Source organism: Maniola jurtina, chromosome 9, assembly GCF_905333055.1.
Source record: "Maniola jurtina chromosome 9, ilManJurt1.1, whole genome shotgun sequence".
Classification (NCBI taxonomy): domain Eukaryota; kingdom Metazoa; phylum Arthropoda; class Insecta; order Lepidoptera; family Nymphalidae; genus Maniola; species Maniola jurtina.
The window spans coordinates 6,604,658-6,632,020 of NC_060037.1; the positions used below are offsets into that span (position 1 = coordinate 6,604,658).

The window sequence follows — 27,363 nt, forward strand, 5'->3', positions numbered from 1 at the left end:
GTCGTCAAAGAAGACTCGAGACTTCGTCTGTGTTGGTGTTAGCTGGCGGGCGTGCTCTGCTTTTTTGGAGTGTTTTTTTTTTTGTTAAAACTGACTGGAAAGTGGAAAGCACTCTAAGGGGCCGGGGTGCCGTACGTATGTCAGCGAGCGCCGGCACAGACGGGGTCCATACTTGTATAGTTTAACTAACTTGTTACAAATAACTACAAACTTGACATTGGCTAATCTTTGTAAAGCCAGACGAGAGAGAAAAAAAAAGAAGACTCGAAGAATTTTAATCTATGGAGAAAGTGCTTGGAAAATAAAATGGACTGACGCGACTGACGCTTTGATAAAATTAAATACAACAATTTAGGAAATTGAATTCCACCATCATTTACGTTCACGTCGTCTATACCTGGCAATTAGATAGTTACGTGATAATGTAACGAAAAAATTAAGTTTCACATCGAGTGTTTTGCGTTCATTTTATTTATTTATCAACAAATTAGGTTATACTCTGGTAAAAGTGATTAGGAATAAGGTATAGCCGAGGCTAAGATAAAATGGAAACTGTGGAAGATCACCCAATTCATACATCAACTGATGTTGTAAAACCAAATATAGTTGAGGACGCGAGTGCCGACGAGTCAAATGTGTGTCAAAAATCGAATGGTGTCGAATGCGACGTGCAAGTCGAAGGTGAACATTCCGAAGCGAATAATGTACTTCGGGAGGTGGATAAAGTGCCGCCGGAGACGGATAATGTGCCACCAGAGCCCCTTAATGAGCCGGAAAAGGTCGAATCGGAGCCAGCGAAGCCCGACTCGGAGCCAGCGAAGCCTAACTCGGATCCAGCGGTGCCTGACTCGGATCCAGTGAAGCTCGACTCGGAACCGGATCCAGTGAAACTCGACTCGGAACCAGCGAAGTCCGACTTGGAGCGAAACGTATCAGAGGTGGAAAGTAAGCCTGAAAATTTAAATGTATCCGACCATGTCGAGGCTGAGGCGGAATCCGGAGCTGAGCCGGAGATCCCTATCGATCATGATAGTATTGCTACAGATATAGCAACTGATGAACCAGATTCTAACATAGGAATAGAAGTTCAACAAGATAATGAGATGATCCATACAGATGAGGTACTTCATGATGTAATCACTGAAACTATAATAGAGTCGGAAAAAGAAATATGTATTGAAGAAGGAATTTCATCGGAGACTATGGTTGAAATAGAATCTTCAATATCAACTGTTCAGTTTGAAACTGAAGTAGTAGTAGAGGAAAATGATTACGATGGTACAGAGAAGTTGTTAGTTGACAATCAAGAAAGTGACCATACAAATAATATATTGAATGAACTGGGACCAAATATTGAATTGAGTGAAGTGCTCCGTTCATCTGATATAAGTGAAAACATTGTAAATAACAATAGTGCAATCAAGCAAGAGATTTTTAATAAAGAGGAGTTACTTGATATTTTGGAGGGTAATGATAACATTGAACAGCCTATCAATATAATTACTGAGTCATCTCCACAGACACCAAGTAAAGTTTTAGTAGCTGAGATAGCCATGCAACAACTATCTAGACTATCAAAAAAAAGAGGTGACTCGAGAGCTTCTAAAATTAAAAAGGAGAAAACTAAAAGTCCTCTAAAATCTAGCAATAATAGAAATTTAGAAAAAGGAAAGCAACAGCAGGCCTTATTAGCTGGGATAAAACAGGACATTAATGCAGATGCTAGTCACCAAAAGGACCAATCCGACAACTCAGAGCAGAAATCCCAGCTCAATACCACAGAAAAGGAGGCCTTGATGGCTGCTAATCAACAAACCCACATTGACAACGAACAACAAGAAGCCTCAGGAACATGCCAAGAGGAAACCCAATATACAGATAACATTGTCAAATCTCTTGTCATGGATTGGGAAGATGAGCCCGCTGAGAACAATGAAGTGAATGAAATTATCAAAGAAGGAGACAGCCTAATAAAAGACTCTGAAGAACTTAAGAATAGCCAGGAATGTATGATTTCCAAAGATGAAACAATAGAGAGCACCAATACAGGTTCACCCAGTAGTGATTCCCAAACTAAGTTATCTAAAACTGATGATGATGCTCCCACACGGAGGTTAAGTAGAGTAATAAAAAAGAAAGTCATATTTGACCCTGACAACCCAGATACATTCACTAAAGGTAAGAGTAATAAAGCTAAAGAAACACCAACCACAAAAGAGCAAACTCCTTCAAAAAAAGGCAAATCAGATCAATCAGTAAAAAGATCTAAATCAAAATCTCCATTGTCTACATTGCAGTGGAAAAAACCTACCAGTGGATCAAATAAAAATAGTAAACAACATAAACGCTTGTCAGAAGTTGACAGGTTACTAATGGATGAGGGTGCGGTGAACATGATATACCAACTCACCCCCGAGGCTCCTAAAGGCAAGAAAAATGTGAGAACTAAAGCAGAATTCATTAAGAAAATTCAAAGTTCTAGTACTCCAGATACTAAAGAAATGAAGTTTAGAGAAAGAAAGAAAGAATTAAAGTATGAAGAAGGGGAAGCCAAAAAGATTCTTGGTGGAAAACATAGGACATCCTTGAGCAGCTCTGTTAAATCTCCAGCGGTCAGTGAGGATTTTGAGACCCATAGTGCTGACGATTCCATCATTTACAGGCGTCACTCTTCAAGTTCATACTCTAGCAGCTGTATGAGTCCTCGGCGCCTCAGCGACGTCGAGGCCGGGAACGCACAACCGCAGAGTGCCACTCAAATAACTCAGCAGCCTGTTCCAGAGCTTGAAACCAATCCTAATTTACCTGTCAATGAGGAAATTGTCTTTAAGTCTGACTCACCTAAAATATCAAGTAGTGAGATGATCAATAAGAATGACTGTTTGTCTATAAAAGAAAAATTAAATTCCAAATTATCCCTTGCTTTAAATAAAAGAAAACGTGAGAATTCCAAAAATGAGAAGCCAGCAAAGCAAAAGAAAATTGTAAAAACTGATGAAAACATCATTCCTCCCATAGAAGAAGACAACAAGCTAAATCAATTAAAATTTATTTCAGTCACCATTGATCAAAGATTAGCCTTAATATGTATTAAAAAAACTGGTCTAAAAATTTGTGTTGAGGTAAGAAATCTGAAAATTTAATTAATTGAGTATTTAAGTCTTGGCTCCACTTCTTAAGGCTCCTTGGGTCCAAAATCTTTTGTTCATGAAATGCAGTTTGCGTTTTTATGTTGTGTACAAATGCAACTGAATGTAAAAAGACGAGTCAGTTAGTATTTTGATCACCTCAGCAATATAACATAATTCAGTGGATAGTAGTTAATAAATAAACTTGTTATTAATTACAGATTTTGAAGGAATTGGAAGAAGCTCTCAAATATATTGACAATAGGCAGGACATATCAATCACTCTGTTAGAATCACAATGTGGAACACTATGTTCAAGTTTGGATTTAAGTTTGCTGCTGGATGAAAATAAAGAAGTAAGAGCTAATCACGCCTATGAACTAGCAGAATCAGTAAGGTAACTGGACAGAATTATTAAATAATTAATTATCAAAATTATTTTTAATTATTTACATACATTTTTTGACTGAATTTGAATCATTACCGAGACGTTAATCATATTTTTGAAAGATAGGTAGGTAGGTAGGTAGGTAGGTAGGTAGGTAGGTAGGTAGCACAAGTAAAGGAAAAAACCGTGAATTTGTGGTACCATTACAAAAAACAATTAGAATTTGTGCCTGAACAAATAATAATAATAATAATCAATGTTTTCAATTTTCAAAGTAAAACAACTACCAAATGAGGTATCATATGAAAGGGCTTTACCTGTACATTCTACAACAGATTTTTATTTATTATTATGCATAATAGTTTTCGATTTATCTTGCCAAATGTCGGAAAAAATACCCGAGTACGGAACCATAGGTGTGCGAGTCTAACTCGCACACCTATGGTTCCGTACTCGGGTATTTTACACTCTATGGAATCCTCGGTGCGTAAGTCTGACTTACACTTGGGTGGTATTTTGGTAGGGGATTCGGTTGTAGGTTTTGAATAGAATAATGTTGAATTGACAGGTCGTTGCTGGCGGCGGCCGCGCGGCACCGCGCGCTACTGTGCTGCGGCGTGTGGGGCGCGGCGGCGGGCGTGGCGCTGGCGCTGGTGGCAATGAGCGACGTGGCGCTGGCGTCGGAGGGCGCGTCGTTCTGGCTGGCCGCCGCCGCCGCACCCGCCACGCCCGGAGCAGCCGCGCTCACGGCGCGTTGCCGCCCGCTGCCACAGGCTCTGGTATATACACCTTTAATCTTTATTAAGGACTACATTTTTCCTATGACTTTGTCTGTGTTGTTATATGATTATAGGACTCTGGGAAGTTGTAGATATATATTGGGGAAAGAATTTTCAGAATCAGATCATTAGATCTAGAGATTACCCCCTACACACAAATTACAAAACCTCTATCTATACTAATATTATAAAGAGGAAACCTTTGTATTTTTGTATTTTTGTATGTTTGTAATGAATAGGCTCAAAAACTACTGGACCGATTTCAAAATTTCTTTCACCATTACTTAGAGGGATTCTTCCGAATCCGTATAGGCTATATTTTATCCCGGAAAATAGATAGGATTTTTCGTGGTAGTGAAAATTGTGGAGTAAGGCGTCGAAAAAACTGCCGTACGTTAACGATTCTCGCGAACGCTGCCTAAATGGTTAGAGATGTATGGTTGACTTCTATAGAAAAGTTGTAGAAATCAATAATGCCTACAAAAAAGTCCGCGATAGTATAAACCAAACATTTATATTTTAGCCATTATAACCACTTTTCCATAGAATAAAAGTAATTAAAATTATTAGCCTATGTTTATTGATCATATTATCGTCAAATACTAATCCTTATCCAAATAAACTATTTATTGAGCAAGATTGTTTCAATAGCTATAAATTACTTTTTATTTTATTCCAATCGGACAATCCATTCAAAAGATATTACGAATTTAAAATTTAATTGGTATTAAAATGAATGATGGTGTCGCACGACTCGCACGGCGAAACCGCAGGGGTTCAGAGAGCTTAAAAAATAAATGTCCACCCGTGCGAAGCCGGGGCGGGTCGCTAGTAATATAATATTTATTGTAGAGAGTAGACATGGCCGTTTTTAGATTTTCACGCAAACGGTTATATACATATGTGCCGATTGTAGATTTTAAAATCGATTTCAAGTTGTAGTATCGTACTTTAAGTATCAAACCTAATCACATAGTGGTTTTATATACTATGTTATGTTACAATATAAGAAACGAACCTGCCAAGTAAGAGTTGGACTCGCGAACCAAAAATTCCATATAGTGGATGGATATTGTGTAGTTACTTTTTTGTGTATTAATTACCTCCAACTGCAAATGTGTGCATTGTTTTTTTTAACCTTCTTTGTGACGAAAGTCCTGCAGTGATTGTTCATATTACCAACATCCAAATAACAGTTCTAAATCATTTTTAAATTCCAGGTTAACGATTTGGTTATATTCGGCCGTCGACTTTCCGCGTCTGAGGCGTTGCAGGGTGGGCTCATCAGCCGCGTGCTGTGGCCCGACAGATTCGACGAGCAGGTTCGGGACATAGCCAAAGACATCGCCGCACAACCACTGCAGGTAATATCAGCTGACTGATAACGAAAAACTGCACCAATCATTGCTACAATCTATCGTGGTCTGTAGGGCGATTGCGGTAAGGGTGACCAACCAACAGCTCCGCTGTGCTGTGCTACTATCTATCGCTCCTCTTAGATTATTAGAAACAAATCCTGCTGCGCTGCGTTTTGTACGGCTGTGCTGTGTTTAAAACAGTAAGAATCACGCGACACGTGCTGACTCGCTAATCGCATTGCCCCTCGATGGAAAAGAGTTCGAGAAAAAACTTAATTTTATTGCACCTCAGTGTTTGATAACCAGAGCCATTTTAAACCATCGTCATCTCAACATTCTTGATGGGTTGAACCCATCGACGGCTCACTACTGAGCCTTTCACAATAAAAAAGATTTGACCATAACCTACCACACTGGCCAAGTGCAGATTGGCAGACTTCACATACCTTTTAGAACATTATGGAGATCTCTGGCATGCAGTTTACCTCATGATAATTTCTTTCACCATTTAATCAAGTGGTAATTATAAATATAACTAATAACCAATAACCGGCTGGACTCACGTAATTCGACGAAGTAAGGTTGGTACTATATTGGTTAAAACGCACATAACTTCGAACAGTTAAGGTGCGTGTCTGGCATCGAGCCACGGACCTCCAGAATAGGAGGCTGATGCCTTAACCACTAGGCTATCACTGCTCATCAAATGCGTTATTTGCACTATATAAATTTAAAAATAAATTAACATAACCGTCAGTTTTAATAGTCCTCGTAATTGTAATCGTCACTGATAGGTTGGCAATAGGCTCTCCAGCCTTTTCCTCGATACAGCAACTCCGATATTTGTATGTGTGCTACACCTCCACTGTGGACACAAATGTGGTTTTTAGGACACAAACAAGATTGGTATAGAGCAAGCTGGTTATCGTTAACGTTCCCACAAAAATCACCGGTTTTACACAGCGGTAAAGATGTACACTGATACGTTAACACGTTATCATTCTCTGATGTGTTGCTGAGTCTCCAGTAGTTCGGGTGGCGACATCGGCATTCGAGGGTGATTTTCGGCGGCGTGAGTTGTACGTTTTCGTGATGTAGCCCCTCCAGTTCGTCGGGGTTCATTCGCTCGTATGCAGTTTCAACTGTTAGGGGAGTCTCGTTGACGGAACATTCCCTCCATCCGGTTATTGAGCGGCAAAACTGAAAACGAGTAATATTTTTGATACCAATAACAGTGATCAAAAAACAAGATAAAAACAAGTATTCTAATCTGAAGTTGCAACATCCGCCATGTTTGTGCAGTTCACAGACTAAGGATGAAACACACAAGCCCAGCTGTGATCTGATTTGTACAATACACAGTCATTCGCCTCGTCTTCAGATTGGGCTACTATTTTGCGCACACTATTATATATGTATTAGGGTCTAAGTGCAGTCGCACGCAAGCCAAATTGTAGACTCCAGTGGTTTAAGTGCAGTTGACATAACTGCGTCGCAAATGCCGACCGATTATGCAGTCCGCATCCAGTCATGAGTCACTATGCAGTTCTAGTACTGGCACCATAGATGCAATACTACTATGGTACCATCAAACAAAATGACAGGTCTTTTATGTACCGATTCGAGGCGCCTGCGCCCCACCGAGCGTACAAAGTGTTCTGCGACGTGCAATATATAGATACCCTATTCCGAGCATTGAAATATATATTATTTGGATTGGATAAGTAAGTTGAAGTGCTTTTGAAATCTGCCGTCTTATCCACCGATTTGCGTTGGCCGTATCCATGTACCTACCTGCCCTGCAATGAATTGGTTAGGTTATCATCTTTTGATATCATATACAGTAGCGTATAATACCTGTAAATGTGCGCGGTTGTTGAGTTCGATGCGTCGTTCGGGCGGCGCGGGCTCGTCGCAGCGCAGTCGGCGGCCGCAGCGACACAGCCGCACGAGCGCAGCGCGCCGCCAGTAGCGTTGCACTAGTGCGGAGCACGCTTGCTGGACCGAGCAAGTTGGCAAACTACGCTCACTTTCTTCCTATTAGCGTAGGTACTATTAGTAAATAATGTTGCGATTTCAAGCTCAAGAGTCGAAGTACGCTCCAAACAAAAATAGTTCAGCTCTCATTCAAATATTAACCAATCAAACTCGAGCCTCGATAGCTCAACGGCTCAACAAGCGGACTCAATTCCGAAAGGTCGGCGGTTCAAACCCCACCCGTTGCACTATTGTCGTACCCACTCCTGGCACAAGCTTTACGCTTAATTGGAGGGGAAAGGTGTGTATTAGTCATGATTAGCATATGGCTAGTATTTATATTAGAAAAAAAAATGAAATTTTGCAGATACCTACGTTAGAACGTTCATAGATGAAGTAACAGTTGTGTCAAGAATTTACTACAAATCTTAAAACCCGTCTAACTTTCAAACTAGATATTTTTACGGAAATCTGGCACACCACAGACATAGATATTAGTTTTTAGACCGTGTCTAGAAAATTTCATCGAGTTTCACTGATTAATATTCAAATGAGAACGTTTGTATGAAGAGCGCTGGGGAGCCACTAGAGAAACTTCTCTTAAGGCCGCGCTCTCACAAAAATCAAAAAAATTAAGATTTCAAGCGCTACCACAATAGGAAAATCTTTCACATAATTGAATACATTTTTAAATGTCAATACGAAAAATTGGTTTATTTTAATGTATCATATTTAAAAAGACTATATTGTTTATTGCGTGGCTGCTTATTGCAATTTGGAGTGATGTTTATTATTATTTTTATGTTAGATCAAATAAATGGATTGTTACCAAAACTACATAAATAGATTCTTTAAAGAACATAGTTTATTTTCACATAAATTTTTGAACGAAGTTATGCTTTATTCAATACAAAAAATCGTGTTAAACTAGGCATATAATTTACAAAAATTGGTAACCGTTATTTTTTTTTACTCATTAATGTGATTAAAAATCCATATTTTAGTTCATTATGTGTCAATGGGACTATATTTCTAATATTTAAATATTTTTTTTCTGTAAATCAGATGATTCATAAGGACAGATTTAGGGCTTCAAAGTTGGGTCTGTTACTGTTTTTATTAAAACTTTAAGCGCGGGAGATTGATCACTACAAAATAAATAAAATAGTGTTCGCAAAAATGTTACATTAACTGTCAATACGAAAGATTGATTTATTTTAAACATGTATTCAATTATGTGGAAGTCTTTCCTATAATGGTTAATTTGGAGCTCGAAAACTCGCATTTTTAACCCCCGACCCAAAAAGAGGGGTGTTATAAGTTTGACGTGTGTATCTGTGTATCTGTGTGTCTGTGTATCTGTGTATCTGTGTATCTGTGTATCTGTCTGTGGCATCGTAGCGCCTAAACGAATGAATCGATTTTAATTTAGTTTTTTTTGTTTGAAAGGTGGCTTGATCGAGAGTGTTCTTAGCTATAATCTAAAAAAATTGGTTCAGCCGTTTAAGAGTTATCAGCGCTTTTCTAGTTTTCTTGTAGAAAAGAAGGTTAGATAACCGCTAGGTTCATAATATTATGTCAATAGACAAATGTCAAGCTGTCAAGATGGACGTTGCTTATATACATAATTATTTATTTGAAAATGATGTTTTGGAAAACTCAAATACTTTGGATTGTCGGGGGTGTTATAAATTTTTAATTTACACTTGTTTGGTTTAAATGTAAGCGCGCCCTTAAGTTGACATAATATCTATGTTTAGTTATCTACAACTGAGTGTGTGAAATAATTAAGAATAAGTACTTAAAAATTAATACAGTCATAACTTTCAAGTACGAGTACATAGTTGTATGTAAAATACTTACCAGACCATAGTAATATAGAATCGGTTCTTCACTTTCGTCATTCGTTTGTATATTAGTAACCAAAATTAGTACAAATAAAAACTTTAACATAGCCATAATTATTGTATTTGTGGTATTGAAGCTAAACTAACACATCGTCATCATTTTGAGGTCATAACCTATATCGATAAGATAAATAATAATTATTGCTGCTTATAGACAGTGATCTATTAATCAGCAAAGCAGAAACCTATTGTATGTCTGTGTGTTTATAGAATTGTAGCGCTTAAATGGACAGATCAATTTAATTGCCGCTTTGTTATTCAAAGGTTTGTTTAATATTGACGGTTTTTAGCTGTTTGAAGAAAATCTGTTCAGGATTGAAAATCTGTTCATTGTCAGCTCTTTTCTCAGCAGTTAAAGGGATCTGTCATACAATTATTGTTTTTTTTCCACTTGTTAAATGCATTCTAAGGTACACTAAGATTGAAATCTATTGATCGTACTTTGACTTTGCTCAGACTTAAGACACTGCTAAAACGAGTCAGCTGACAAAAATCTGTCTTCAAGCAAAGTCAGAGTACTCCCAACGACACTACAATAGTATGGTATCCTTGACCTGATTCTGCAACCACGACAGCTAATAGACTGCCTAACTCCTCGACAAGTTATATGATGTGGCGTGGTTGAGCCCGTTGAGGAGTTAGATTAACAGTGACCAAAGAACCTATCGACATAGTTTGACAACCACAACTCCCTCTGCATTCCCATCGCAATCACTTCTGATTGGCCAACAGTCTCTTGAGATTGGCTAAAATGTATTGTTGCAGTAAAAATACCACGAATTCAGACATACACTACCATTGAGATTTCAGCAATGATTAATGCAGCTTTTCGCGTGTTTTTATGTTTTTCAAAATCCCGCGGGAACTCTTTGATTTTCCGGGATAAAAAGTAGCCTATATGTTAATCTAGGGTATAATTTATCTCCATTCCAAACAGCCAAAACCGTCCAGTAGTTTTTGCGTGATTGAGTAGCAAACATCCAAACATCCACACTTTCACATTTATAATATTATATTAGGATAAACGCATTGCAGTTGTCGATGATTTAAATTAATTTAACCTCTTACTACAGACTATATTGCTCAAGAAGAAGCTGCTAAGTCTGAAGACGAACAGCGAAGCAGAGCTCACATTCCTCGCGTGCCTGGAGACGGAGCGCGACCTTCTCGTGGAGTACTGGACGTCCGTCGAAGGGCAGGAGTTGCTGCGGGCCACTCTAGACGCCGCCTAAACACGTCCCATCGTTTTTACCTTACTTATCTTGACGCGCACGAAACTGAGTCGCGATTGTCGATTTCGATCATTAAAGTACAAGATAATATGCTGTCTCATACAAAATTTAATAACAGTCCGCTTCAAGTTGTTATTTTTATTAGCACAGCTAAATATATATTTCCCTTTAAACTACTTAAAAACTTGTACACTTTCTTGGTTGTATTTTGATAACTTTTGAAGCACGTTGCAGTTTCGTGAGACGTCATTTTCACTAGCGAAATATCGAAAATAAGTTCGCTATCGGCAAACAATAATTCCTCAGGGACAATTTGACTACCTACCGACAGCATATCTTGTATACATTAATGATTTAAAAACTTTTATACGAAAAATACTATATATAATGAAATGAAATGTATGTCTATTTAACAACTCAGGGGATTATATTAATCGGTTCGTGTGCAGTCTTCTGTAATATCTATCTTTATATTTCTATGTATTTTGTAAACATTTTTCTTTAGTAAGTATCAATTTCTTTCAACAACTGAGAAAGATACTGGCACATGAAATCTTATTTGTTGTTAGAGTAAGAATGTCGTGTAAATAACAAAATTATATTGCAGATGGTGTTATTGAATGTTACAATATTGTATCGATAAACGATGTAAGAAATGACGTAGTCTTATGGATAAATGGACTAAGCTATGTTGGTATTTGCGATTAATTTCTTGACTTTATGAACTGTACGATGCCGCGTCAAGACTGGTGGTTGAATTTCTTAGCATCTAAGACTTTAACATGTCTATTATAATAAAGTTTCTGGAGCTTAGAACCAGTCAGTCTGTAAGATGCCGTAGTTAAACTAGGTTATTAGTTGTGGTTGACTTACTAAAAAAGTGTGTATGCAAAAAATCATAATACATATGAACTTTCTGTTATACTTAGTCCTAAGGTGCATTTAGGGTGTTTATGTATCACTTAAGTAGTCTTTCGAATTCTTGATTTAATGTCAAGAAAAAACAAAAATATCGTAATTCGCTCTTTAACCGACAATACATACCAGACCGCCGCTAGTTATATTGCATCGTTGCGAAAAGCGTTCCGGCTTTCATTTTGTATGAAAAAACCGGCCAAGTGCGAGTTAGATTCGCGCACTGAGGGTTCTGTACTCGGGTATTTTTTTAATGATGTTACACAAATTTACGGTTTTCAGATTTATTTCTTTACTTGTGCTATAAGACCTACCTACCTGCCAAATTTCATGATTCTACGTCAACGGGAAGTACCCTATAGGTTTTCTTGATAGACACGACGGACGGACAGACAGACAGACAACAAAGTGATCCTATAAGGGTTCCATTTGTCCTTTTGAGGTACGGAACCCTAAAAAAAGCGGATGTAACGACGTACTTGTACAGTGAACGCAAAATAATAGTTCAATCAGAAGCTGCAACATGGCGATTTACACAGATCGTCGAAGATTAAATACAGTTCGGCTGAGATCTATTCTCATGCAATGTGCAATCATACGCCTCGGTTTCGGATTGAACTACTTGTTTTGCGAGCATTATGACAGCGAATAATAATGTAATAGAATCGAGAATCAGCTACAATATATTATTTCCTTATTTTGTTTAGCATGTGCACCGTAAAATTAAGGAAAGCAAATAATATGCAAAAATTTAATGTAACTAAATTCCTTTTAGTTTGAACTCAAAGTATTAAACTTGCATAACACGTTAATTGCTCTATTGGATGAATTGTAATGTTTTTTGAAAGTCCTAACCACATTTAAATATAATAATGATAAGATGCAAAGATCGTTCAATAGTTCTGCTAGCAATGGTGAACTACGTAACTATGTTATCTAATTTTATAACAAGTTTTGTAACATTTAGTATCCACAGTATACATAAATGTTGTTCGATATTGAAGCTTTTTATTCTTCTTGAATATCTTTTTATTGTCTTTAGAATTAAAATTTTAATGAATTCGATTATTGCAAGATATCTTTGCATAACAATAGGTTTCCTTTATAAAATTGGCCTAACACATTGCTCTTTTGATAAGTATGCTTGTAGAATTTTTGTATAACAGCATACTCTGAATATTCAGTGTCACAAATTCGTTATCGATTCCGAACTACGATATTTTATTAACGTTATTATTACCTTTTTGGTTATTAATTTTCTTATTAAAAAAGACTGCTTTATTTTTATTTGGCTTGTAAACCATACAATTTAAATCGATTGGCGTTTTATAGCAGTTAAAAAACGAAGGTTTTGTTAGACTACTATTAAAGTTATGTCCTAGAATTATAAGTTGTTTATCTCTTTGTTTTAGATTTATATTTGAGTTTATCATATCATTTAGATAAATATTAATATAATACGCCAAAGTTCACATTGAATTATCCAGGTTTAAAGGAATATGTTTGTTACATAACATTACAGTGTCATGGTTTTGGTAGGTGCAATTCATTCCTTTTGTGTACAAAATTAATCCTTACGTTAAAATATTAATTAGTAAAATCTTTTCGAATCAGTCTAGGATTTATTTAGTTTTAAATATACCTACAGAAAAATAAGTTATATACATTTAAGTATAATAACATTTCTGTTTCTTGAGAAAAATAAAGTGCCTTTCATAGTATTTTATGACTTTTATTTTTTACATACCCATCCCTTATTGCCAACCGTAGCTAGATCGGCCTCTAACCAACTGATTGAAGACTTAAAAAATTGGTTTTGTGTCTATCAGAACACGCATAAGGTAGGATTCCAGTCATGCTAGTTTCTAAAAACTATGATGGCCATTATATTTTCTTAAATGACAGTTTTTCCAAAAACTGACAAAGAAACCACAATGATTTCAAAATACCTATTTAACAAGATATTACTCGAGGTGGGAATATAATATTTTTTTTTTGATTCGCACTTTACATATTCAGGAAATAGGTACTTACCCTGAAAACTTTTTCATGACGTATTATGCTTCTGTGTCCATACACTCAGGGGACTTGCCATACCTTTTAGTAATAGTGCGCGACAGGTTGAGATGGCCACCGGTGAGGGGATGCCCCGCACAGCCCCCGCGCTAACCCGCTGCGGGAGTGCGAGGCGTCACCCCCGCCTCATACCCCTTGCCATCTTAACTACTACATCGCGTACTAGTTACCGAAATAAGTAGCTGTGAGGGACCTACTGACTTTAGTCGGCTTCCTATGTTTTTGCCATATCAACAACGCACATTTAAGTATTATTTCACTACTTTTCAGGAGAGATGAATTACTTCATTTTGACAAACTTAATTTCGCAGCTTCTATACTAAGAAAATACAGTAAGGCGGAATTTTGATTAACGGCTGCTAATTGATTGAAATCGTTAAATCTGATAGATAGATCGAAGTGCGCGTAAAAACTACTTCCAATTTAGATCTCGGAACCGCAACGACTTGAGCGCTACCGTTTGCTAACCGACGATATGGTAAACTAAAAAGACTCCATATCAAAAAAGTTGTACTTAAATAAAAAAACAAATTATACAAAGGCGTTTAATCAACTTTATCTTAATTCACACTTTTTCACTGACATTAGAAATTATTGGTTTAGGTCTTGATTTGAACAAAAGTTTCTTCTTAACTATCGCTTTAACCTTGTAGAAGTGATTGTCGCCGTCGGTAGCTTTTTCTATGACGGCCATCGGTTGTTCCAGTTTAACTTCTTTACCATTGAGCACATGGTGACCCAGTATAAGAACCGGTTGGCGGTTTCTGCTGAAGTAATGTAGATCCCCAACTACAGTCGGTTCATTTTGGTTTTCTTTTTTCATTTGGACAAGACCTTGTAGCTCAATAATTGCCCATTCCGGAATTCCTCCCTCTGTTTCCGTTTTGCTGGAACAAATGAAGATTCTTGTGAGTTAGGTTGTGAGTGCTTTCGAAAATATGTCTGCTTCAGGGCAATGAAATAAAACAAGCATTTTTTAGAATAGTGTGGATTTTTGAAGATTTTTTTGTACATGCTTTATTGATGTTTAAGGCACTGCCTGCACTTAGGTGAACAATTGAGTCCCAACAAGTTTTAGTTCTGAAAAGAGTAAAACGAAAAGATAATTTTAAAGAACAGGTTACCAAAATAACTGTTATTGATATCTAAAAAATCATTAAGTCGTATTTAATGCTTTTGATGTAAACGCCCAAGCTGTTACAATAAGACGAGACTGTAGGTAAAAACTACCAAAGTTTTGGAAGATATATAAAACCGCGGGTAGCGGCATGCTTCGAAACATGACGGCCCGTTACTTGTACAAAAGTCGTTGATCTCACCGTAAAGTGGCACGTAAAGCGCGAGGCGTCAGTAGCGGAACTTTTTGAAGAGCGGGTGCTTGTTGTGCGAGCGGCGGTGCTCGAGGTAGAGCGCGTCGTCGGCGCCGGCCAGCGAGGCCAGGCTGCCGCCCGCGCGCCGCGCGCCGCCCGGCCCGCCCACGCCGCCCTCGCGCTCCTCCTCGCAGTCAGTCTCCGATGCCGCCAGCACCTGCCCATGGTGACATTCATAACAACAAGAATCTCGTGCTTGCGACGAGTCAAAAAGTCAGAATAGTACAGTCTGTACCCGGCAGGAAATATTGCTTGTCAAACTTTAGAAACAGATGTCTGAACTTTAAAATTGTCCTCCAGCTCGTTTGCTCGCAATTTTTTATTTTAATAATTAAAAAATATATATTGCCAATAGGAGTTTAATAGTTAGAAATAGGATGAGAGTTGAGATAGGATGGGATGAGAGTAGAGTTTGTAGGAAGTTCGAATCTGACTCAAAAGTCAGATTTGCACTTGGTCAGTTTTTTAATTAAAATAAACGCTCACAAAACATTCATCATCACTACCCATATTATAAATGTGAGTGTGTTTGTTGTTGGTTTATTGGTTTGTCCTACAATCACGTCGCAACCGATTGACGTGCTTTTTTGCATGACTTTCCCAAGTCTAACTATACTACAGAGGCTACTTTTATCCCAGAAAATAAAAGAGTTTGCACGGGATTTTTAAACTAAATCCACGCGGACGAAGTCACGGGCTAGTAGAATGTAAGCGCGACCGAAACAAGTGTAAATTTTTTCTTTAATTACATGAAAATTATTGTAATTTTCAAAATTATTTTCTTTTCAATTTAACATTACAGGTTGATAAAATTAATAAGTATACTTGCCTGTTGCAACAGCATTCCTTGCTCCTCTCTCGTGCCATAATACATATCCGGTTCTTGATCCATACCCTTCAATTCTGTGATCACCTGAAAAAAACCAGATTGAATACAATTGATAAGATGAAGTAAACCAGTTTTTATTGCAAGATACTAGATAGACTTGCGTTTGACGACAATCTGCTTAATGTAAAGCAATATGAGGTCTAGATTGGAGCGCGCTAGTCTAGAAGATGCTTATTCATTCTTCCCTTGAAGGTACTTCACAATTATATGTCAGGAAACACGGACACCGGGGCATTCCACACCTTAGAGCCGTATCACAAACGTTGAGCAAAAACGACATCGACCATATAAGGATGCAGACGCTCACAATCTCTCTGTTAGAATGGTTGAGTAACGTGTAACGTTTACCTTGTAACTGTAACCCTGGTTAACGAGGAACCGTTGTCTCTTGCGGCTGTACGCCATCTCTAACGTGTCTTGTGATACGAGAGTGTAGAAGAAGGCATTGTATTCTTCAGCTAAGGCGCCTTTCTTGGCTCTCAAAATACGTCCTGTAAGTAGTTTCATGTTATTAATTTAAAAATATTCGGAGGGGCCCGGAGTTCGATTCCGGGCTCAAGTAACCTGTAATTTTTCGGAGCTTTTTGAAGGAATTAAATATCAATAATTTGATGGTGAAAGAAAATATCGTGAGAAAACACGCCTGAAAGTTCTCCATAATATTCAAAAATGTGTGAAGTCTGTCAATCCGCACTTGGCCAGCGTGATGTACTATAGCCTGTACTATATAAGAGTTTACTCTTTTGCTGGTGTACTATATAAAAGTTTACTCTTCTCATTCCGAGAGGAGACCTGTACTGAGTAGTGTGCCGGCTATGAGTTGACAAGATACTAACCTAACCGCTGCGCTTCTTGTCGTCGCGAGCCACCGTGCGAAGAGATCTGAATCAACACATTCGCCTCCGGCAAGTCGAAGCTCGTATCGGCGACCTTGCTCACGAATATCGTGTTAACCTTTGAAAAATTATTTGAATTTTGAATGTTAAGTCTATTTTGTTAACTGGCAACCCTATACATGCACGTTTACGTAGATGCACACAGTTATGCCAGTACTTGGCCGTACACCTTCGAGTAGATATTATTCTATGTGCGCTGTAATTTTAGTGTGTGCGTACATACAAGTTATGTAATTTAGTAAATACACACTATGTATTTGCACAAATATTAGATACACAAAATACACCTATATATTACGTCATAGTAGCATTACTATTTTCACTCTCAATTTGTTTTTAACCGACTTCCAAAAAAGGAGGAGGTTCTCAATTCGTCGGAATCTTTTTTTTTTTTTTTTTTTTTTTTTTTTTTTATATTTTTTATGTATGTTCCCCGATTACTCAAAAACCCCTGGACCGATTTGGAAATTTTTTTTTTTGTTTGAAAGGGTATACTGTGCAGGTGGTCCCATATAAATTTGGTGAAGATCTGATGAATATCTTCGGAGATGGAGAACAGAACTCCTCAATGGATAGGAGCAAATTGCTCGCGATCAGTGTAATAGCTTAGTAAACAGTAGGGTTTTAACTGGGCACAGCATATTATAGTACAGTGGGGCCACTAAAAATTGTGAAATAAAAAATTTTCAAAAGAAAAATAAAACCGACTTCAAAAACGACAAACACTAAAAAGTAAAAAATAACTTTTGTTTAGCTACACGTGTAATGTACCTAGGTATGAAGTCGGGCGAGCTTCACTCTTGGATTTCTAATTTTGTTTTAATATGCTCGCTCGACTTCATACCTAGGTACATTACACGTGTAGCTAAACAAAAGTTATTTTTTACTTTTTAGTGTTTGTCGTTTTTGAAGTCGGTTTTATTTTTCTTTTGAAAATTTTTTATCTAAAGTAATATTTTATGTCCTCTGAATCTTATTGCTACCAATTCTGTGATACACAATCTTTGAATCCTTTTAAGCAAAAAACAAAGCACTATAAATCGCAACAGCCTCATGATTGGTTCGTACTGTGTGTCGTGCGACACTGGCCGCTGCCATGATTGGCTAACTCAAAGTGACGGCAAGGATATAGGATCGAACTAAAAACACAACCTGAGACGGTCCCAGTAATTCCGGGACATACTTATATGGCAGTTTGAGTCGTTGCGGTCATCATGTACCACGAGACCAAAGGCACCGGCGTCGACGGAATTTCTCGACGTGGTCAAATCAGATATGAGAAGATCTGTAAGAGGCAAACTAAAGTAACAAAATAAAATAAACCTTGGGGTTGAACTTGAAGTTCTGCAGGATCTGTATGCGCTCGTTCTGCGACGTGGGCCCGTAGATGTAGGGCTTGTTGAGCTTGACGGCGTAGTGGCGCAGCGCGAACACGTTGTCGGAGAACACGATGGTCTTGTCGCCGCGCCGCTCGTGGTAGCGCACCAGGAACTGGCACGCGCGGAACTTCGACGGGTTCATCACGTACAGCAACATTTTCTTGTTTATTCTGCAACCAAGATATCATCCATACTCATGTTATAAAGTGTGTCTGTCTGTCTGTCTGCTAGGTTTTCATAGCCCATCAGCCTAACTGATTTGGATGAAATTTAATCCAGTGTTAGCTTACATCCCGGGTAAGAACGTAGGCTACTTTCTATCGCGGAAAAGCAAAAAATTCCCACGGAGTTCTTAAAAGTCCATCCGATTAAACAATTTACATGAAATTTGGTACAGAGGGTAGCTTGCATCCCGGAATCTGACATAGACAACTTTTTATTTCGGAAAATCAAAGAGCTCCTACGGGATTTTTAAAAACCTAAATCCACGCGGACGAAGTCGCGAGAATCATCTAATATAATCTAAATGTATTTATTTCAACTATTGCCACTACATCCGTGTCTCTTCCAATAAATTCTCTTCCTGGTTCGGAAAATAAAATAGTCTAAAAGACATTCACTAAGTGTTAAAATCAATCAATCGTATGATGCCGTGTAGAAATCAAAAGGGTATGGATTAAATGAAAACTGCCATACCCCTTCCACGATAGCCCGCTTCCATCTAAGACAGTATCATCTCTGTGAAGATTGGCCATGGTAGCTGAACTTCAATATGGAGGACATGTCGTGACATAGTTTGAACACTCACTTTTGCACGAGGTATTCTCGGTAGAACTCCGGCATCATGGGACACCACACCTCGGCGCACTGCACGCGCGCGATGTAGCCCTGCGCCTGCAACTCCAGCCAGTTCGCCTCGTATAGCTTTGGTCCAATTAAAAAGTTCAAATCTGCGATCTTGTCGTCTTCACGAAGCAGGGTTGCAGTTAGACCTAATAAAATCATATGTTGTTAACTACAAAACGTTTTTAGTGAGAAAATGTTTAAATTTTTTGCTGTCAGTCTTTTACAATATAAAAGAAAAGGTTTAACGCTGTCTAATGTTAAACATACTTTTTTAGTGACAAGTTTTTTCCACACACATGCAAATTGTGGATGCTAAATTCTAACATGGATTTATTCAAGACGTGGGTCAACAAATTCCTGAAAAGCCGGCAACTCATTGGCGGTTCCTTTAGTTGCATAAGCTCTTGGGCGGTTGTAATCATCAGATGACCCGCCTGCCCATTTTTTCGCTATTCATGTTTAAACTAGCATTTATACATTTTTTTATTTTTTTATATAACATATATTATGCCCATCTGGAATAATGTATAATGAATGAATTTTGAAATCTGATGAGTGGTTTCGGAGATTACCTCGTACATCCAAACTTACAAACTTCACGCCTCTTTACAATATGAATGCGGAAATAAATAATAGGTACCCAGCTTGGCGTGCGAGTGCACGATGGTGAGCACGCGGCGGAACATCTTGGCGGGGATGGTGTGCACCTCGTCCAGCACCACCAGCCCCCACTCCTGCGCCTGCAGCCACTTCATGGTCTGCTCCGCCTCCCACGAGCGCCGCTGCCCGTGCGTGATCATGGAGTACGTGGTCACGAGGATGCCCGCGCCCATCGGCTTGTCCTTCGCTTCCGACGTGAAACTGAATGTACCAATTATATCAGTATGTTACAGTTAAAACTCTTATGCGGTTAAATCTACTTTTAACTGCGCTATGTATATTAATCGGTTAAATGTGGTCCAGAACGAAGTCGGAATATTAATGAATGAATAATAAATTTAACCAGAATGAAATCCCGAAGCACCCTGACTCCAGAAGGGTTTGAACTGTCCTACCCCTAGATTTCATTATAAAGCGCGTAGCCAGAAGTTCACGGAGCTCTTGCATGAAGCGAGCCTATGAAGGTCGAGTAGGTGAAGCTGAATGAAGGAACGACAAAGTGAGTCTTAGGTTTGAGGCGTAACCGATTTAAAAACACTTTATTATAACAATCTTACCGACAGATCATGCTATCGTCTGCGGTGGACCAGCACTTGAACTGCTGCTTCCACTGCTCCACCGACACGCCCGAGTTGCACAGCACGAGCGCGCGCTTGCGCACCGTGCACACCGCCGTTACGCCCACCAGCGACTTGCCCGCGCCGCACGGCAACACGATCACTCCTGACCTGAGCGTAGTTCAAATAAACAAATACTTTATTTTCAATTATCTTGTTATATACTCGTACATACGAACTACTAGGTCAAGCTAAGTTTGTACCACCAGGTATGCGAACCGTACTGATGGGACAAGATGAGCGGGGAAGTGGGAAACGCGCCGCATTTCAGCGAGGTGCAAACTTAGCACGACCGAGTTATAGGTAGTATTTGATCTCGAACAATTTGCGTGCTTATTGGCGTAAGTATATACCAATTTTAAAAATATTGCGAGATCGAGAACTGGCTATCCTAGCGAAATAATAAGGATAGTTTAGTAAGGAACATATAGTAGCAGAAAGGGTTTTTAAAGGTACGCACAACTGAGTAGATTCCTGCGGTAGTGGAGCGAGAGGGGTGTGATGACGTGATGCAAGAGGTCAGTGATTTGTCAACTTGTGACACCTGTCACCCTCCCGCACCGATCCTTTACTACTACAGGAGGAACTTACTCTGTTAAGCGCTATACCTATGGTTCGGTAGAAAATAATCTATAACTCTGATACTTACCAGTGTCCAGTTGAAACAAACTACACTACATTTTAGATTTTTCGACTAGAGAATGTCAATTAAGATCAGGATTTGAGTACAACTAAATTAGCATCAGTATTGGTCAAAACTATGGGGAAAATATGTATCCATACTAAGTATCAAAAATGTGAAAGTGTGTCTGATTGCAAATTTTTCACAGGCCATTAGTTTAACCAATTTTGACGTGGTACCAAGACATAGCTTGCATCTCGGGGACGGATGATGGACTCGAACTACTTTTATCCTGTAAAATTAAAGTCTTCCCACCGGATTTTTAAGAAGCTAAATGGTGAATAAAGAATACTCGGACATTCAGCATTCTTCCGCTTTGAATAATTTTGTTCCGAAAAAATTAAATATGATATTATGAACCTTGCACGTCCATTCCCGAACATCTTGCGCAAGCTCTTCTCCTGGTAAGGACGCAGCACGGCCGTGGGCTTCAAGTCGATGTTGATATCCGGGTTGACGGTGTCATTGCGAAAGTCGTACTCCGCGAGCAATGGATATTCCAATTCGATGCAACGCTTTTGTATCACCTTTTATAAAAATAAAAATTGGCAGTCAGTAGGGACTGCCGACAGAAGTGATAACTATGAAATGATAGAGTTTTTTTTTTCATTTAGAGATAAGCGCTATGGGCTTATTAGTGGGAGGACCCGGGTTCGATTCCCGGCAGGGGCAATTTGGAATTTTATGATTTCTAAATTTTCTCTGGTTTGGATCTGGTGGAAGGCTTCAGCCGTAGCTAGTTACCACCCTAGCGACAAAGCCGTGCCGCCAAGCGATTTAGCGTTCCGGTACGATGCCGTGTGGAAACCAAAGGGGTATGGGAGGTTTAATAAAAACTGTTATGCCGCTTCCAGGTTAGCCTGCTTCCATTTTTGACTGCTTCATCACTTACCACCAGGTGAGATTGCAGTCAAGGGTATATCTGAACACGAGGCATATGATTGCGCATTGTACAAGAAGACTTGGTTAAATAATGATTAAAACAATACCTCAATCTTGTCAGGATCAACTTCGAAGGCGACGGCAGTGTTCTTAGCCGTTATGTCAGTGTTCTCGTCTTCGTCGTCGTCCTTGTCTAGTTGCTGATAGAATTGGCTGATATCTTCGGGAACCTCTCCGTTCACAGAGGGTTTATCCTCGCCTGATATTATGAAAGTTTATTGAATTAATCTGCGGTTAAGAGACAGCTTGATACACCAAACAATGCCCTTCTATGGATGACTTCGTTAGCTTTTCATTAACAATGCTTATTAACTAAGGGATCAATTGAGTTGGTTAAGAATTGTTGACTGAAGCCAATAACTGAATGTTTGACCGTCTTTTGAGATCAAAAGGCCTTTCTGTTTTCTCAGTTTTGGCAGCACGTAAGCCGTCAGTCCCGATTGTTACATGTGATATTATGCAATAATCATAGACTCAAATCATAATCGTAGCCAGACTTAGTATGTCGTCGTCGATGTGGAAGGATCTACGAACCGCATTATTATTTCAAGAGGACCCCTACTTATATGTGATTAATAGAAAGTGGTCACCACCCTCAGCAATGACAATAATGATGCACAGAGATAGGGTAAATGCATTAATATGAGACCTGGCTTGGCGGTCGCAGTGGCAGGCTTGGTGGGCAGCGCGGAGGCGAGCAGGTCGTCGTCGCCGTCGCGGCGCAAGCGGCACTGCTGTATGACGGGGTCCTTCAGAAGCTTCTGTAGCACTTCCACATGTTTGCTCTCAACTAAGTACCTACGGCATTCCAAACGTTGTAAATTATTTTGATAATTCAAAAGCACTTGTAAACGTTTACTTGAATAAAAATCTCTAGTCGTTTGTATGACTTAATAAATGAAAAGAGAAAGAAAAAACGTTAATTTTAAAGTTGTGCCACACATCACCAGTTACCTCCTAACCAGGCCTCAAGCAGAAGAAACGCCGCAATAAACTAGCATGTGTGGCACCACCCGAAAAAAATATGTTTGAATGTTTGCAAAAGAATCGGTTTAGTAGAAACTTTATAATATTACGCACAAATTAATTATATACAAATAACATAAAAATTTATACAATATTTACAGATTAGGGTTCAAAGGGCGTTTTTGAAGCGAAAAGTTTCTCTACCGTCCATCCATACAAGCATTAAATCCCGTCACCAACCACACTTCTTCTTTTAACAAACACACTTTTGCATTAACATGGATAAAGACGTTATTAAGATCAAAAACATATGTCTTACCTATTATGTTTGAGAACAAGCTTCACTTTCCCATAGGATAATGTACAGAGCTGAATAAACTCTATAATGCCGGCCGGAACAGCACATTTACTGAGCCTCTGTAAGTACTCCACAATATCATTGGTCTGTAAACCCACTGATACTGCTGCATATAGACTGTATGCTGTCAATTTATATTCATGAATATGTTGAGGCCTATAACAAGGTATGTATTAATTAGAATCACAACAAAAGCTCCACAATCACATTACCATCAACCCATCGCCAGCCCACTACTAAGAACAGGTTTCCTCTTCGAATGAGAAGTGTTTAGGCCATAGTGCGCGGTTGACCAAGTGTGGATTAGCCAGACGTTTGAGAGCCTTATGACGAACTTTCAGGCTGCAGGTTTCCTCACTATGTTTTCCTTTACTGTTTAACTCCAGTCACCGGTTGTGATTTTGTTTAATATTGTTCAGACTTTAAGGACAAGAAACAGATTAATTTAATTTGAAATTTATAAATTACCACTAAAATACACCAAAATTGTGGAACTCAACAAATATTTTGAACTTTTTTTAATCTTCTGTAAACATTTTTTTAAAGAAGGAAGCAAAGCTGGGCCTATCAGCTAGTCATATAATAGTGAATCAACAATACTGTACCTAGACACAGGTTCAGCGATAGCTATTAAGAAGTCATGAGCGTGTTTGTACACAGGTGAGAATGCTTCCAGGAATATGTGGCCATTTGGTGCTACCCACAGTGGCCGACTAGCATTGTCAGCTTTTAATTCCATTTGGGATCTGTAAAGAAATCGGTCAAGTGCAAGTCAGACTTGCACACAAAGGGTTCCGTACCATCCTACAATAAATAACACACTGATAAGTTTAGGTGCTGTTTTTTTTTATTTATTTTTATTCAGATACCAGTTAACCCTTGGTTGGAATCTGACTTGGTGGTAAGTGATGATCCCACTAAGATGCCAAGATGGGAACGTTAATATTAGTAACATCTGATATTAATCTTTAAACTTGGTCACAAAATCATACTCATAGTCAACTTGTACGTACAATATCCCTTTTATTTCAAAAACACCTCACCATTATTGCGTAGAGTCATGACCCTCAGCAATCAGAAATAGAATAAAGGGTGTCTATGTTTACCTGTAATCTTTGGCACCAAACTCATCTTCAGGGACCTGGTCATTCTTCTCAGCGTCTTGCATAGCAGCCCCCGGCACACCAGTATTCTCACCATTGTCATCTTCTACAAGATCTATTGTCACATCTTCTTCTACTTTCTTTTTCTTGCCTACAAATGAAATTATTAGAACTCTAATACCTAACTAGTTTTAACAATAGTTATATATCTACAATTTTACCATTCAAAGGCAATTTCAAATTTAGTATTTCAATTGAATAAATTGTGCCACAAGTGGTTGTATCTTGTAAAGTAAAAAGAGCTATTCTGCTAGTAAAATTATTAGCTTATAAATTGTATCTTTATCTCAAACTGATAGGATTCAATTTTTAATGAGTGTTAAGGCAGAAAGGTTATGTTTTATTAAGAGTTCGCTCATTTCTCAAGCTCAACTTTTTAATCTTCATTTCTCTGAGGATCTCTTTGCTTGTTTACTCTCTCCTTTGCTCCACTAAGCCATTGCTCGTTAAATTCATGCTTGCTATGCTTGTTTTCTTCAGGATCTCTATCACAAGCTTGTCTTCAATCTTTACAAAAACACTCTAGGGGTAGGACAAACAAGACTGCATGGAGTTGGGGGATCAGATTTAATTCTAGGGTGTTTCGTTGATAAGCATACTAATTGATCCTTCCATAATTGAAGCATATCAGTTTGTAGTACCTATTCACCTTTTTACTCTGACACTTATCTAAAAACTTCTTAACAATTTTTTTTAATTTGAATTTATAGAGATACCATCTAATCAAGGAACAAGAAAACATCTTTGTAAATTCGCTCAGCATTTGCATTTAAGAAATATTAGTAATGACATGGATTCTTTAGAATGAAACAATCCGCAATCCCAAGTATACATACCTGATCTATCGCCTCCAGCTTTTGAATCATATTTTTTGATTTTTTTAGGTGGCCCCATGTTTTGTTTATCTTTTCATTACAGGCGAGACAGGCATGTCTAGAAGAAATTGATTCTAAATAAATTTTACATAATATGTATTGTTCAATTCAGTATAATAAAATAATATTATCATAATATGTAATGTTCATGTAGATAGGAGAACAATAATTAAAAGGGACTTACTTTGATACAATATTGTGCAATAAACTCTGAATAAATTCTTGTCGGTATTTAACCCAAAATCATAGGTAGGTGCTAAATATCTTTTTTAACAAGGAGTAGAATTTTTTAGGTTTTTGGTTTGTTTTAAATAAATTTTGGTGCCACAAAATTTACAAATCAGCCGCAGGATGATTCAATTCAATATGTCCAGCACAGACCAATAACATATAGGAATGTCCAGTGTTTACATACTCTTTGAATATGTTGTCTAGTATTTTATAACCTGTGATTTTTTTTCTCTCTCGTCTGGCTTTGCAAAGATTAGCCAATGTCAAGTTTGTAGTTATTTGTAACTCCGGATTCGTGGTCTGTGATTTGTAACACAAGTTTGTTAAACTATACAAGAATGGACCCCGTCTCGGTCTGTGCCGGCGCTCGTCGACATACCCACGGCGCCCCCTTAGAGCGCTTTCCAGTCAGTTTTAACAAAAAAAACACTCCAAAGAGGCAGAGCACGCCCGCCAGCTAACACCAACACAGACGAAGTGAAGTTATTAATTAAAATATCGACTATTAATTAGTAGTAATTATATTACTACTAATTTCTTAAACTGGACCTTTTCAAGTAAAGATTTTTATATAAACCTGTGAGGATGATACTGCCACTTGTCGGAATCAGAATGCCATAAGCCTACGTTGTCGTATTAGTTTACAAATTGCGAAAAACCAAATTAAATTTGAATTTCGCGGGCAAGCCGGTCTATGGCCCTTAATTACTAACTTGTTACAAATAACTACAAACTTGACAGGCTAATCTTTGTAAAGCCGGACGAGAGAGGAAAAAAAAAAGAACCGTCATTTTTTCGGTGATTTCGCCGTTACGTTGTTTACTTTTTATAGAGGAAAAAAAACGCCGAACACGAATATTATTTCGATTTCAATTTAAATAGATTTTTTCTCTACATTAGGTAATGGAATTTTTAATAGTCGGAAAACTTACCAATTCACGTAAATTTGCATTTTAGTGTGAAGTGATTCACCTCACGTAAGCAGTTTTCAAATTATAGTAGGTATTTTTCGCAACTTTGCCGAAATTACCGTATTATACTAATTATGTTAAACTTTTGCAATAATATGTTGGGAAAAGTTGGTTTGATCCACACACGGCCTAGGGTAATAATGTTCTGTGCACGGCCCACACTTACAAGCAGTGTTGCCAGTGGCAGATAGTCAATTGTAACACGAGACATCTCAAAATGTAACATTTTCACGAGAAAAGTAACATTTCCTTATTTTTCGTGGAAAATAAAAGTAATAAGGTACACAGGTTAACATGGCACTTTATTATACAAAAATTTAAACAGTTTTCTTGTCCCATTAGTTAAGCTTAAAAGAATCGTAATAATAATTGTTGATTGAATAAATTGACTGCTGATCCTGAAAAAGAAAAACAAATCAATATGTAAAATAATAATATACCAACGGATTTAGAAATGTCTTTGAATAGCTATAACTTATTTTGTTAGTTAATCAATTTATAATACAAGTGTAAATTAAAAATTTATATCACCCCAACAAGTGAAGGTTACATTAACTAGAAAAGAGCTGATAACTTTCAAACGGCTGAACCGATTTTCTTTGATTATAGCTAAGAACACTCTCCATCAAGCCACCTTTCAAACAAAAAAACTAAATTAAATCGGTTCATTAGTTTGAGAGCTACGATGCCATACACAGATACACACGTCAAACTTATAACACCCTTCTTTTTGGATCGGGGGTTAAAAAGATTAAAAT

At 38.1% G+C, this 27,363-nt stretch overlaps 4 protein-coding genes across 5 annotated transcripts; 1 reads left to right on the forward strand and 3 right to left on the reverse strand.

Annotated features, from left to right (window-relative positions):
- Positions 1-275: 275 nt before the first annotated feature.
- LOC123868408 (protein SCAF11) lies at positions 276-11,929 on the forward strand. Its single transcript, XM_045910923.1, has 5 exons — positions 276-3,122; positions 3,350-3,525; positions 4,085-4,295; positions 5,516-5,659; positions 10,611-11,929. The coding sequence occupies exons 1-5, from the start codon at positions 546-548 to the stop codon at positions 10,767-10,769; spliced, it is 3,267 nt and encodes a 1,088-aa protein (XP_045766879.1). The 5' UTR covers positions 276-545; the 3' UTR covers positions 10,770-11,929.
- On the reverse strand, positions 6,231-9,906 carry LOC123868433. The gene is made up of 3 exons (XM_045910971.1): positions 9,494-9,906; positions 7,511-7,690; positions 6,231-6,853 (listed from the first exon to the last, which is right to left on the reverse strand). The coding sequence occupies exons 1-3, from the start codon at positions 9,587-9,589 to the stop codon at positions 6,413-6,415; spliced, it is 717 nt and encodes a 238-aa protein (XP_045766927.1). The 5' UTR covers positions 9,590-9,906; the 3' UTR covers positions 6,231-6,412.
- A 2,362-nt stretch (positions 11,930-14,291) lies between the features above and the next one.
- LOC123868439 (chromosome transmission fidelity protein 8 homolog) lies at positions 14,292-26,705 on the reverse strand. Its single transcript, XM_045910976.1, has 2 exons — positions 26,567-26,705; positions 14,292-14,647 (listed from the first exon to the last, which is right to left on the reverse strand). The coding sequence occupies exons 1-2, from the start codon at positions 26,584-26,586 to the stop codon at positions 14,326-14,328; spliced, it is 342 nt and encodes a 113-aa protein (XP_045766932.1). The 5' UTR covers positions 26,587-26,705; the 3' UTR covers positions 14,292-14,325.
- LOC123868416 (general transcription and DNA repair factor IIH helicase subunit XPB) lies at positions 14,425-25,771 on the reverse strand. 2 transcript variants are annotated; one of them, XM_045910941.1, is made up of 17 exons: positions 25,588-25,771; positions 25,365-25,456; positions 24,472-24,619; positions 23,971-24,111; positions 23,327-23,521; positions 22,691-22,839; positions 22,089-22,240; positions 21,460-21,626; positions 20,358-20,528; positions 19,781-20,001; positions 19,103-19,286; positions 18,239-18,464; positions 16,856-16,973; positions 16,368-16,510; positions 15,960-16,043; positions 15,080-15,287; positions 14,425-14,647 (listed from the first exon to the last, which is right to left on the reverse strand). In XM_045910941.1, exons 2-16 carry the CDS (start codon positions 25,420-25,422, stop codon positions 15,108-15,110), a joined length of 2,337 nt encoding a protein of 778 aa, XP_045766897.1. In that variant the 5' UTR covers positions 25,423-25,456; positions 25,588-25,771; the 3' UTR covers positions 14,425-14,647; positions 15,080-15,107. The 2 variants fall into 2 exon arrangements, with proteins under 2 accessions (XP_045766897.1, XP_045766896.1); XM_045910940.1 differs by having other exon boundaries at positions 25,365-25,461.
- Positions 26,706-27,363: the final 658 nt, after the last annotated feature.

What these genes read in the sequence shown, in the direction of transcription:
- LOC123868408 (XM_045910923.1), top strand. Translation starts at nt 546, where the DNA reads ATGGAAACTGTGGAAGATCACCCAATTCATACATCAACTGATGTTGTA. An exon ending in GAACTAGCAGAATCAGTAAG is followed by an intron (nt 3,526 to 4,084) that starts GTAACTGGACAG and finishes TTGAATTGACAG; the next exon opens with GTCGTTGCTGGCGGCGGCCG. An exon ending in TCGCCGCACAACCACTGCAG is followed by an intron (nt 5,660 to 10,610) that starts GTAATATCAGCT and finishes CTCTTACTACAG; the next exon opens with ACTATATTGCTCAAGAAGAA.
- LOC123868433 (XM_045910971.1), bottom strand. Translation starts at nt 9,589, where the DNA reads ATGGCTATGTTAAAGTTTTTATTTGTACTAATTTTGGTTACTAATATA. An exon ending in TTCTATATTACTATGGTCTG is followed by an intron (nt 7,691 to 9,493) that starts GTAAGTATTTTA and finishes CTACGCTAATAG; the next exon opens with GAAGAAAGTGAGCGTAGTTT. An exon ending in ACAACCGCGCACATTTACAG is followed by an intron (nt 6,854 to 7,510) that starts GTATTATACGCT and finishes ACTCGTTTTCAG; the next exon opens with TTTTGCCGCTCAATAACCGG.
- LOC123868416 (XM_045910941.1), bottom strand. Translation starts at nt 25,422, where the DNA reads ATGGGGCCACCTAAAAAAATCAAAAAATATGATTCAAAAGCTGGAGGC. An exon ending in ATCGCTGAACCTGTGTCTAG is followed by an intron (nt 23,522 to 23,970) that starts GTACAGTATTGT and finishes ACCTTGTTATAG; the next exon opens with GCCTCAACATATTCATGAAT. An exon ending in ACAAGAAGCGCAGCGGTTAG is followed by an intron (nt 16,511 to 16,855) that starts GTTAGTATCTTG and finishes AACTACTTACAG; the next exon opens with GACGTATTTTGAGAGCCAAG.
- LOC123868439 (XM_045910976.1), bottom strand. Translation starts at nt 26,586, where the DNA reads ATGCAAATTTACGTGAATTG. An exon ending in ATGCAAATTTACGTGAATTG is followed by an intron (nt 14,648 to 26,566) that starts GTAAGTTTTCCG and finishes CATTTGTTCCAG; the next exon opens with CAAAACGGAAACAGAGGGAG.